The following is a 13,480-nucleotide window of genomic DNA, read 5'->3' as shown; positions in this document are numbered from 1 at the left end:
TGAGCATGCAGCAGGGGCTCCGGGATTGAGTAGCGCAAGCTACCCCAATACATGCCATTCCATGCAAGCGGGCATGCACGTGTGAAACTTTTCTCAAAATTTTCGTGCTCTATAGCACAGGTGCGGGTCTTACGTGAGTAAATATGGTAGAACAAGAGGCTCTCAAAAAACCGCATTTGGACATTCAGTTCTGGAGTAGGATGGAGCTAGGCATGCAAGTCTGGTGTATTCCTCGCTGGCAGCTGCCATGACTACATTTTGATGGAGGCATAATGTAAAGATGCTTCAGTGTTATGACTTGGGTGAACATTATAAAATTCCAGGTGGTCAAAGTTAATGTTCTCCCCCACAGCATTTTTCATAGTGCCTGTGTTGCTTTTATGTCCTCAGTCAGTGTTTCTTTTCAGTGTCCCTTGAAGAGAACAGTATGGAGAAACAAGACACCCGCTGATTTTGCAAACATGTGCAAGAGGATTTCTTTTTGATTCTACTGAATGAAGTGGACATACCTTTCGTTTGCTAAGGATAAGCCGTAACCGGTCCCGCATTTCTTGGTAATTCTTGCTAACAGGAGCCACAGGAGGTGCCCCGTGGCCAAACACTTCGCAATAACAACAGTCACAGACACGACTCTCGCCAGCACTTCGTTGGTTAGAGGCTGTTGTCGAGGAACTGTGCTCTGAGCACGAGTCATCCATTGAGTCCTCACCATCTAACAAGGCATTATCACAGTCAGAGTCCAAGCAAGTTCCTGCAGAGAGAAAAAGAAAGCATCTGGAAATTACTATTATGAGAATGAAAGACACCAAGTCAATAAATATAAAGGCACAAGCTTAAATCGTGTTCAGTTAAGGGGCCAGCCATGACATGATCTTTAACCTCAAATTTCAATGTCTAAATCAAGTCAATCATGTGCAACTTCTAAGGAAATTTGACAAAACCATACTGATAACACAAGCTACAATTTAGGTTTGTCAGTTTATGTATGCCAGAGAGTCCTTCGCAAATTGCATAATTATTCATAATGAATCCTAATCGTAATGATTTTGATGCTTTGGCACAGCCAGCATTAATATTGGATGACAAGCAATCTACAAACTCAGGTACTTGAAGCATCTACCATATACGCTAGTGTGATTCAGACTTTTTTTGCAACCTTAATGAGGTGCAGCATTTAAATGGGGGAGGGCCAATTTGCTCCAATTTTTTCTGGCCGTGCATACGCCTGTGAGAGCACATGGTATTGTTTTCATAATGCTTTAATATGATCACCTCACGGCTGCGAACAGAAATATAGCTCGAATCAAGGCATTATTTTTTTTCTCCTAATTTTGGGCTGCCAAGTTGGGGGTGCGGCTCTTACATGAGTGCAGCCCTGGGTTACTTCCACAACGTTATGCAGTAAGAGAATAAAGTTGGAACTGGTGCATTTACAGGAGCAAGTGAAAAGTTTGCTTATGGATAGGGCAAGGATCATTTGGGAGGGGTCACCCATTTTCAGCAGGTTAGAGCATTCTAGAAGCAAAAAAGTCGCCAGTAAACTTTTGATATACACAAAACATATGCAGACTGAAAATGTCATCAGGTAGATAGCTTGTATTAATAAAAAAGAGAAAGGGACCTAAGATGCCATCTTGCAGCATACTAGGTATTACATCAAGTTACTAAGGACAGTGTTACAGGGGTGAGGTGCTAAATTACCTGATAGGCCAAATTTTTACCCATAGCTATAGATTTACTCAGAACTGTTAGGGATTCTCAAACTTTCTGACTTTGGGGAACCTCACCAGCTTTCCTAAAGTGCCATGTGAGTGAGACCATAACCATAGTAGTGCCACTGCCATGCGAGCACATGGCCTCTGACGTTTGAGGTTGGGCGTGTTATCTGTAATCTCAAAAGATATCGCTGCTGACTGAGACACTCATGATAACACATAGACAAGCGATTTTTCTTTCCTTGTTGCTTCGCCCACCATGCAGCGCATGCTGACCACATGATGCCACTCCCCATGCAACTCATGATAACACATAGACAAGCAATTTTTTTTCCTTGCTGCTCTGCACATCGTAACACAGCGCATGCCAACCATACAGCTACCACTCCCCTTGCACCAGGTGCCATAAATGGCGTCCTGGCACAAACGAAGTATCGGACACAGAAAATTTTAAAATTTTTCGCACAAAAATGTCACAAGTTACTTGATCTGCAAACTTGTCTTCAAAACACTGATCACAATGCTAAGCCTAAAAGCCAACGTCGCCCAGCACACAGCTACAGTTGTCTGCAGCGGTGCCCCTTGCATACACTGAAATGCTTGTTGTGCATTTTCAGTCCAAACAAGGTAGAAACTGACGCAGTGTGGTAGCAAACCAGTCTTTATCGAAACTGCTCTGTGATGGCACTAACATGCCTGTACCATAAATCATGCGTGAATGCACCCTGCATGTCATTTAGAATACGGCAATATCATCCGTCATCCGCCAGCAACAAGAGTCGACCAGGCAGATGCCGCAGCATGTGGAAGAGATCCCTCGCTTGCAAAACCTCCAAGTTGATTCTTGCTCACATGTTACAAAACACACACAAATGACAAACACTCAGCATGGACACTGCAGGCCACCAAAATCACACAGTGATGAGCCTTGCACACCGCAGCCTCACGAGTGTGTTGCAAAGACTATCGAAGTGCGAATGTGGCGTTTAGTGGCTTGGTTAAATCCAAAATGGAATGCAATGCAAAATTTTTAATTATATCAAGAAATTGTGGAAATGAATGGGGCAAAACAGTTTTCAGTTTTAGCCCACTGCGCATTTTGGTGTTGTGCTTGTGGAACTCTAAAATGCCATTTGCAGAATATATACATATAGCCACAAAAATGTCAACACTAGATTTCTTGTTATACTATTTATTGTTAGTAAGGACTTATTCGTAGAAGCTCTGGAGTAAAAGCTCTGCAACGAACAGCAACATGTACTCACCAGGCTCAGAATGACGACGTGCAGGGGTTGGGGAGCTTTGACTTGAGGCAGTGCCTGGGGGTGCTGGCTGAGGTGATAGCTCAGCACTAGAGTGCCGTGACTTGAAGTGGCCTTCCTCCCAGTCTCTAATCTGTGCTAAACTGTCTAGCGAGTCAAGGTCAAGGCTTATTGGACGTGCCCCATACAACTGCAGCAGTGACTGTGGATTCCACTGCATTTGCGTACAGGCATGGCACTCGCACATCTCTGCAGTCTGCAATGAGAAGTCATAAAGATTTATCTTATTAAATAAATAAGACAGGTTTCTAGAGGGTAAATATAAATGCGTATAACTACATATGTAAATGTGTATAAATATTTAAACATATATGGGTTAAACTGTGTCCTCCTGGCTAGTATACTTATTTTTACATGACAAATGACACTGATCTAACAAAGCCTACATTGGTGGCAGTCATACAGTATGGTAAGCAGCCATCATGTAGCATGGTATGCTACAGATTGTGATATGTGTGCTTTGATTCTGTTTACTGCGGCTCATGCCCAACTTCACAGTTTGTTGTGGGAAGACAGCATACATCAAGCTCAACCTCACACCTGTCCTTGCACTAGCTGCAAAAGCTTGCTTGTATATTCCATTTTAGTGTTGATGGCATCACAACTTGCATCTGATGAGATGTTGGCACAGAGTGTCACGTGAAGTGCTATCAAACGTCTCAATGCTCATGGCAAAGCACAGTGCTGTCGGTGCTGTGAACTCATGAGCAGTAGCAGCAGTTACTTAGAACAGACCATGTCCCCAACCACATTTCCACCCCAGCAGTGCACCACCCCAGCAGTGCACCAACCCAGGCAGAAATCGGACCCAGTGGTGTGCCATCCACTTTGCAAGGGCTCTAAGTAATCATGATGGCAACCGATCATTTGGCGACCTTGGGCTTGGCCTGTCAGCTCGGTCGGCGATGCAGCGTGGCACAGTTTTACCACATGTGCACTGTGGTGCTATGCATGGGCCTTGTATCGACTGCACTGATATGCAGAACTAATGCTGATGCCACACTGGACCTATATACTGTAGAATATTGTTAATTCGAACTCCAAGTGCAAGGAGGCCAGAAATTTTTATGTATGAAATAGAAAAAATGAAGTTCAAACTAAGGAGAGCCCGTTTAAATATAGCACTCAATCAAATATGCAGTACATGGTGCAAGACCAAAACTGTCACTGGGCTCGCATAGAAAAAGTATCGGTCCTCCATCAGCGTGCGATGACAAGTGCCGGAAGAAGCCTATGTTCCATAGAAAGTTCAAGTTCGATAAGATTGTGCAAGCAAGGGAAAACGTGCGAGGGTGAGCCAAGAAGGATGGTGGCTTGGTGGCGCCGTCCTCTCACGTGCCCAGTGTTGAAAATGACGTGATCGAGCGCACGCCAGGGGTGGGAGGGAGGCATGGGAGGGGGCGCTAGCTAGTGGTAATGTGATCAAGCACGCTCTAGGGGCCTCCTTCCTGCTCCTTTAAGCTGGATGGGAAAGCAGGGCGCCGCTCTTCTTGCTCTGGCATGTCTTTCCACATCATTTTTATGGCACAAGAGATTATGGTCGCTAGTGATGCATAAAATGTTCACCTTTGGCTCGAGTTACTTCAAAAAGCGGTCCATGGGAGTGAGAAATTTTGTTCTGAATAATTGTTACGCCATTTTCGGAGTTTGAATTCAAAGGAATTTTTTCTCTATTCAAATACATAGGACTTTACGGAATTAACAGAGCAGTACGAATTATCTGTCAATTATAATTAAGAGATTTTAGGAAGTATTTAACATCTATAACTTCGTTTCCATAAAAAACCATTATTTTTAGGCTCAATATAATGAAATGTGCTTATTCACAATTTCAACATAACGAAATTTCACTCCTGAGAGGAAGACCGAGGCAATAAATTGAAGCTGCTGCAGGCGCCGGTAGTCAAATGGTTGAATTACATGTGGCTGTTTGTGAACACACCTTTCAAACTGCGTGATAGAGAGAGGCCATCAAAGCAGAGTAGAGTATTTGGCAGTGATGAATTTAGCTGGTCATGGCCTGCCAGATGTGCCCCCAAATCTTGGAGGCCATAAGATGGTGAGTGCAGTGTCGATCAGGGGCACAAGGGGACGCACGTATTCATGCATAATCAGCCTAATTCAGTATTCCGCGCATGCCAGCGGTAGAGGCAGTATGGTGGGAGCGACTTAAGGTAGTACTAAACGCAACACCTTTTCGTGAAGAGTAGCAGTTCAGTTTGGTGAACGTAGCATTCGGTGTCATACCACTCTAGGCGACACCCATTATCGAAATGTGTGGAGAGCAGCAATTCCATTTGGTGAACGCAGTACTTGGTGTTCTACCACTCTGGGAGACACCCAAGATTATGTTGGCAAGCCACTGCAGTAAAATGGATGCGAAAGCTCCGCTTACATCGATCACCAGAGTGCACTGAACCTGCATTTCTTTCTCTCAGCTTTCTGTGTGTCATATGGCCACTGTGAAGAGGACTTCGTCGAAGCAGCATCAAACCGTAAGAGTGGCCGCCAGCTCTCCAGTTAAACAAAGTAGATTTTTTAAAATTGATTTTCGTTTTTCCGGACTGCCTGATTATTCAGGCATCTTCTGTGGCCCTTTCTATGTAAATAAGAATAGGTCGGTGACTGTACGTTGTCAATATAGTGACATTTCTACATGACATAAAGTGCTGATTTTATCAACTTTGTTACATTGAATTTTGACTATACTTTATCTCAGCAGTTCCTTCCTTGCAGCTCAGTGGAAGCTGTAGATTTCTTAGTCAACAAGAGACACAATTGCTCTTCAAGGTGTGTTCATCCGCACCATGTCTGCTCGGTGTCTGCTTGCTGCCCTGTTGTAAGAACATCTACCATGAATCAGCAGGCGCAATGATGCGATAGATGCAACAACACTGTATATCATAAGCCATGATTACATGACTGCGACAGTGGTGCATCACATTTTTTATGTTCTATCTCAGTAGTTTCATGCAGCCTTTTTAGGCAACACTATGCTCCAACGACCTGAAGATATGTCAATCTGTGCCATGTTGTCTGCTCAGCATCTGATATCAGTAGTTTCTTGCAGCCTCCATAGCCAATAGCAGGTTTAAACACCCCCCAAGACATGGTCATTGTGCCTTCTAAGTGTACTAATCTAAAGATCGGCCATGCTTTGCTTAAAGGGACACTAAAGTGAAAAATGATTTCTTCTGCATCAGTAAATTACCGTTCTACAACACCAAAAACACCACTCTTACAACGATAAGACGTTTGGTAAGCCAGAAAAAGCGCAAGAACGAAATACGAGTGGCGACGCCTACTTGAGTTCCCGCACCTGGGGGCTGTGACGTCATGGATTTTGATGGCATCTTCTAGGGCCTACTAATTATATATAGTGGTACAGATTGACTACACTGTGTTCTAAAGGAACCAAATATTAAACATGGTAAGTTTCGGGAACCTTTATTCAGCCAACGCGGCCCAAATGCGAAAACATACTTTGGAATCCCCGACGTCACGCTGACGTACCGGCGCTGGGGTTCGGCGCGAAATTCAAATACTGATACTTGGACCTTCATTTTCTCATCTAATAATCAAACGATCTTTTTGAAATAACTGCCTGCAGGGTTTTCAAACAATGCTCCATTAATCTAAATTGATTTATTGTTTCCCTTTAGTGTCCCTTTAAGCTAAACTAAAATGTTTTCAACAATATTGTGGTATTTTCATGAGTATCTCATGAATATCTCATGAGAAATGTTAAGGAGGCAATGTTAAGACAACGTTAAGGACAATGTTAAGATTTAAGAATTTAAGAAAATTTAAGTTCAGAACTAAGACAATGTTAAGACTGTTACGGAGTCAAGTTGCTCCTCAAGAAAACTAAACTTCTTACATATAGAACCCTCATGCGCCCCATTCTCGAATATGGCTGTTTTGTATGGAACCAATACAAACACTGTGACGTCAGAAAACTAGAATCAGTGTAAAAAAAGACAGTGCGTTTTGTTTGTAAGTGATATGACAAGGAATTTCCGCCGTCTAACTCTCTTCCCCTACTTGGTCTCACACCTCTTGCAGAACATCACAAACTTGAATGCCAAAAATTTCTTCACACGTTAATCAACTCTCCTCGCCTCTCCTCTCTAGATAACTACTTGACTTTTTCCAAACCCTCATGTATGAGGAGTCACCATGCTCTAAATACCTCAACCTTTTTTGCCCGCACTGATTCCTTTAAACACTCTTTTCCATCAACAACTGAAGTCTGGAATTAATTACCGGGCAACATCCATTCACTACCACTGAAACAATTCATGCAAGCTTGTTTACATATGTCGTATGTTTGTTGTTCATCCCACTCCTGCAATAGCCTCATTGAGGCTGCAGTATCTATAAATAAATAAAATTATTTGTTATATTTGTGCACAACAGTAAGAAAATATATTCAAACTCAAGGTCAGAATATACAATAATGCCAGTACTAATCAGGTTATTTCGTCCAGAATTACTATCCGCAGGGATACTTGGGCGCTTTGCATCCCAAAGAAGCACTTGGACTACGAGAGGCGCTTTGGATTGATTTCAACCACTTAGGATTCTTTAAGGTGCACCTAAATCAAAGTACACAAGCATTTTTGCATTTCACTCCTTCGAAATGCTGCTGCAGTGGCTGGGAATAAACCTATGACCTTACGCTCAGTGGCAGAAGCCATAGCCACTGCACAACCGCAACGGGCCTTGTAAAGCACACAAATTTGTTGTTTCTGTCAAGCTGCAGGGAAGACATGCATGCAGCCCACACCACCATTACATTCAATTGTGATGTGCCATGTACACGGAAACAGTTGCCGACCGATTTTTCTAATGCCAGATTTTACAGACCTGCACGATTATTATGACTTCAACCTGGCACTGCCACCTAGTTGACAGAATAAATGTATAATGCATAAGGCATCTTGCTTCATATTTCGGGCCGATCCAATTGCACAATATCAAAAACATGGCAGCCACGAACAAAGTTGCCAAAATTCAGGATGTCACCCATGCCTTTACTTTTATTGTTAAGGAGGTTCCTCAGCTCTTTTAGTGTTGTATGGTCACACAAAGAATTTACTCGACCTGGCACCAAGCCACAACTTTGGTCAATGACTCCCAACAACACGGCAATGGTTAAGCCTAGCTGGCAGGCAGCAAGCCGTCATATAACTCTGGAAGAGCTCTTGGTATTTTCATACTCGTAGAAGACTACATCAGAGATCAGGTAGATTGGGTGTGATTGGACAGCAGCAAAGGGTGGTGATGGTGTATGCAATGTCACCACTCCCCTGGTTCGGTGGAGGGAGATTTGAATTTAGAAAAAGGTATTTGGACCCTTCAGATGCAATTTTCTCGTAAAGGGTGGTGATGGTGTATGCAATGTCACCACTCCCCTGGTTCGGTGGAGGGAGATTTGAATTTAGAAAAAGGTATTCGGACCCTTCAGATGCAATTTTCTCGTAATCTAAGTTTTTTTTCTTGGCACGAAACAAGTGTTGCGAGATTTCTAGAATGGTGTTTAAACATTTCATGTAGACTTAGTATTTGCCTTTAGTGTCCCTTTAAAAGACAGGAAGAGAGCTGTGTGGGTCAAAGAGAAAACAAGGATAGCCAATATTCTTATTGACATTAGGAGCAAAAATGGAGCTGGGCAGGTCATGTAATGCGCAGCTTAAATCACCGGTGGACCATTAGAGTTGCAGAATGGGTGCCAAGAGAGGACACAGTCGAAGACGGCAGAAAACTAGGCGGGCTGATGAAATTAGGAAATTTCCAGGCGCAAGTTGAAATCAGTCGGCGCAGTAAATGGGTAATTGAAGATCGCAGGGAGAGGCCTTTATCCCGCAGTGGACATAAAATAGGTTCATGCTGATGATGATGCTTGTTTTCCCTCCAGGCGGTGATTTTTGAAAGCACTGCAAAGTTTTCGTGATCGTCAAAGTAGAGAACAAAAATGGCCACCCGCTCTCTTTGGTTTGAAGCGCTGGTTTCGAGACCTTCCGCAATGCTTGCAGACAATCTGGGTTTTTGGACGTGAAGGAGGAGAACAATATTTTTGTTTTCTAAGGAGTTCAATTTTTTCCCCGCCAAGCGGTAATTTTTGAACGTGCTCCAAAGTTTCGTAATTGTTAAGGGGAGACGCGGGTCGAAAAATCGCGGTTTTCAAAAAAAAAATCACTTTTTTGTTTTAAGCTGCATTGTCATCTTTGATGTATAAACTTTTATTTCTGTAAATATCAAGCCGAAATTCGCACGAGAAGTCACCAAAAAATGCGCCTAAGTGAGCGGCGGTGACTCTATAGTCCACCGAAAGTTTAGAAAATCCGCGCCGTTTGCATCGTTCGCACGCAATCGAGCTACACCAGCCGCCATTTGCAATCATTGGGGCGTGGAGCGTCAACCCTTTCCTCCAAAGTTCAATGGCTGTCAGTCTCGTATGTTCACGGAGAATAAAAGAAAAACGAGAAAGAAGACGAGACTGTCGTGCATTTTGAATTGCGCGCCATGCAGCGCGGCCCCGCCATTGGACGGCGGTGCTCCTTTTGTGCAGCAAAGCCGAACCACCGCCACAGCGCGTTCTCGCTAGCCGCACAGTTTCCCGTGTCCTCTCCGAGTTTTCTTGAGATGACAAGCCCGAAAAAGTGCAGTTCCGACGTCCGCAAGTATGGAACTCGGCACAAGTACCGAGGGAAACGGTGTAAGACTGTTAAAAAAAGGACAGCCAGAAACGATGCCCGCAACGCTCCGACGTCGGTTAGGCCTACCGCCGACACCGGTCACCGCGACAGTGGTGAAATCAACGCTGCTGTGGATTTCGTGAGTGCATCGCAGAAAAAGATGGAATTCTTCAAAAGCGAATCAAGGTCGGTCGGCGCCCCTGCTGCTAGCACGGTGTTGTGCGAGATCGGCGCATTGACGGCACTGGTGACAGGTTCGGTATGCCCGACTTGCTGTGAACGGAAACTCGCCGTCCGAGAAGCAGCTGAGAAGCGCAAAGGACTTTCGTCGCACCTGGAGCTACGCTGCGAAAATACCGACTGCCCTGAATCTGTGCTTTCATTCACGCACACGTCGAAGCGGATCGTCTCGGCCGGCCGGCGCGTGCGGTGACCCCGGGGTGAACACTCGCTACGACAGCGGGAGCTCGCGCGACGGCTTTGCCATAAACGTGAAGGCTGTTTTGGCAGCGCGTGCTATAGGAGTTGGATATGACCAGCTTTCGCGATTTTGTGCGATCATCGGCCTTCCAAAACCGCTGCATCACAAGACATTCCATGCTATTTCTAAGAAGCTCCATGGTGCTGCAATGGAAGCTGTTAGCCAAAACTTGGAACTGGCGCGAAAAGTCACGAAAGACGCCGTTGGCGGCGGCGATGTGCCAGTCATGTTTGACGGCACTTGGCAAAAAAGGGGCCATAAAAGCCACAACGGAGTGGGCACAGCTGTGTCCCTGGACACAGGTCTTTGCTTGGACTTTGAAGTCCTTTCAAATTACTGTCTTGCTTGCAGTATCCACAAGGACATGGGTGATGATGATGAGGTATGGCAAGCCTTTCATCGTCCTGTATGTGAAAGAAACACCGAATGTTCATCCCATGCAATGGAACCTGAAGCAGCAGTGCGCATATGGCAGAGGACTTTGTCATACGAGACCCCACTGCGCTTCACAAGCTTCTTGAGTGATGGGGACAGCAAAGCCTTTACTGCCGTCTGTGGGGCTGAGGTGTACGGTGACACTGTCATCGAAAAAGAAGAGTGCACCAACCACGTTGCAAAACGCCTAGGCACTGCTCTGCGAAAAATGACAACGCCACTGCCACGAGGTGAAAAGCTAACGGTCGCAGCCATCCAGAAACTGCAGACATACTACCAAATAGCCATAACAAATAACAAGGGCAGTGTGCGCAGCATGTACACTGCTATATGGGCCTCATATTTTCATTGTTGCTCCAGTGATGGGGCCAGCAGCCACAAATTTTGCCCTGCTGAACCAGATTCCTGGTGCAAACATAGGCGTGCTGAAGTACTGGGGGAGCCTACACCACGCCACACCCCCTTGTTGACAAAAGCTCAGGGCTTGGCAATTATGCCTATATATAAGCGCCTTACTGATGAGAAGCTCCTGGCTCGGTGCCTTCATGGCAAGACGCAAAATGCAGCAGAGTCACTCAACAGCAAGATATGGCTGCTGTGTCCAAAAACAAAATTTGCTTCCCGGACATCTGTGGAGACAGCCACGGCTATTGCCGTGCTGTGGTACAATAAAGGCCATGCGGGCTTTGAAGAAGTCCTACAAGAGATTGGAGTACTTCCCCCAGAAGAGTTGGTCACACATAGCGACCATTCTGATGACATGCGCGTAAAGAAAATGAACTTGAAGCGAACCGCAGAAGCAAGGGCGCACCGTCGTAGCGCAGTGAAAAGGGCTCGCACCGAGGAGACCAACCGTAGGAGCCGGGAAGGGCCAAGCTACAGTGCAGGAGCATTCTAGAAACTTTTGTGTGCTTTCTGTGAAGCTGCTCTTGAGTGTGACAAAGATTAATGCAAAAACAACTGGATTTTGAAGAATAGAAGGTTTTGAAACTTTCAAACCTGTTTTTCTCATTTTCAAATTTTTTGATATTTTCGTGTCTTCCGGGAAGCCTTTTGTACACTTAGAATTGGTGTATACTAATGAAATTTGGCACACATACTCTTGAAGGTATGTAGAATGCCGATATCTACTTGAAATTTAAATATCAGTCGTCAGTAATTAGAATAGTACGAAGTTATGTCTCAGGGAACTAAAAGAAACAATGGTCGAAGTGTCAAAATTTTTTTCTCCCACTTCCTATAACTGAACACGCTTTTTGACTAGATATCGGTACTCTGTGATCTAGGAAGAGCTAAATAAGCTATAGCACAATACCTTTTGTGAAAGTTTGGTTCATAAAAAAGTGCCCGTAAAGACCCCTATAATTTGCACTTCAGTATAATATAACTCGAGAACTATAGCAGCTACACAAAAACTAATTGCATATTTGAAATCTGCATAAAAAACTCTTCAGTTGGCTGAATTTTGAAGTCTCTGGCACAAATAATAAAAAAAAGTTGTTTTGAGGAGCCTCTCCCCTTAAAGTAGAAAGCAAAAAATGGCCACCACCGCAAGCTGCGCGCATGCTTCGAAAGATATCATATCTTGCAATACGGCTACGTCTGCAGCTGATTTTATCCATGTATCGATCAGCAGCGAGTCTGAGGATGCTGCCTTTTCACCGGACTTTGACTCTAAGAACAACGACAACGCAAACCAGCCCAGAACATCAGTGACTGCAGCCCGGCACGCCCAACTGCAGTGCTTATGGTTCAATTTTTGTACAGTGGAATACCTGTACAATGAAACATTTTGATTTTTTCGGAGATAGTGCCTATTAGAAAGCAATGCAACTTGAATACCTCAGAATTCTTGTTACATTTCTTCTCTTAGTAGATATAAGCGGGTCTTTACAACTTTATTCAATTTTATCCCACAATCTTGATTCTGGGAATTTACATCTTTTTTATGACATACATCTCGTTAATAAAACTTTTATGCGTGAAAGTGCATTCATTCTACTTTTTGTTTATGTATTACATAAAATATTAAGTGCGGCAGTTCCTTCAGAAAAAAAGATCTGGTGTAACCTACAAAAAAACACCCATTTTTCCCATGGTAGGGAAAGAGTTAATTTGAACATGTATTGAAGTTCGAATTATTGAGATTAAATGGTATCAGCATATTTTCACTCACGACACTCGACCAGGGGACATCTAAGCAGGCAAGTACAAGGCCTGAGTAGCGACAAGACAATGCTTGTAGGTTGCCTTTTTCACGTCAGTATTCAGCTATTCTAAAAGTTTTGTGCCAAAGTCCACAGCATACTGGGTGCGTGAGGTATTTGGGGACATGATCAGCTCTAGCATACTGGGTGCGTGAGGTATTTGGGGACATGATCAGCTCTGTATTCCGCCTGACCTTCCACGACGTAACTGCACCCTTCTAGTCCGCATAGGAGTAGCATTTTCAAATACGTACTCCTTTCTTATCGGAATGGCCAACAGCCCGCTTTGTGACTTCTGCGGGTGCAATGAAACAATCGCGCACCTTCTCTGTAAGTGCCTTTGTTTCAACCCGCAAAGAGCAGTCCTCTCAGCCACCCTAATCAAACTGGACAAGCGCCCAAGGACAGAAAACAACATCCTTGGGAACTGGCCTACATGAACATCAGCGTGATCCGCTATGAAGGCGCTGCTGCGGTACTTAAAAGACACAGGACTTTCTGACAAATTGTGACTGTACACTGTGTGACATAGGATTGTACGGTGACGCTGCGTAACACTAGGAACGCCTTTGCAGGCTGCGTGACAATGTCCACAGAAACAGTTTGTGTGTGTTGTGTG

The 13,480-nt window shown here is 44.4% G+C and overlaps 1 protein-coding gene and 1 pseudogene across 2 annotated transcripts in view; one reads left to right on the top strand and one right to left on the bottom strand.

Annotated features, from left to right (window-relative positions):
* LOC135898007 (protein FAM193B-like) overlaps positions 1–13,480 on the bottom strand; it is a 156,668-nt gene that overhangs the window by 74,416 nt on the left and 68,772 nt on the right. For both annotated transcript variants that reach the window (XM_065426717.1, XM_065426718.1), the window contains exons 11-12: positions 2,981–3,233; positions 510–751 (exon numbers count right to left, since the gene is read on the bottom strand). In XM_065426717.1, the coding sequence (XP_065282789.1) occupies positions 510–751; positions 2,981–3,233 (495 nt within the window). The remainder of the gene's footprint in view (positions 1–509; positions 752–2,980; positions 3,234–13,480) is intronic.
* LOC135898008 (uncharacterized) lies at positions 9,686–11,740 on the top strand (annotated as a pseudogene).

This window comes from Dermacentor albipictus, chromosome 1 (assembly GCF_038994185.2).
Source record: "Dermacentor albipictus isolate Rhodes 1998 colony chromosome 1, USDA_Dalb.pri_finalv2, whole genome shotgun sequence".
In the NCBI taxonomy this organism is placed as follows: Eukaryota; Metazoa; Arthropoda; class Arachnida; order Ixodida; family Ixodidae; genus Dermacentor; species Dermacentor albipictus.
Note: the sequence above shows the minus strand (reverse complement) of the source record. Positions and strands in the feature narration are given on the sequence as shown.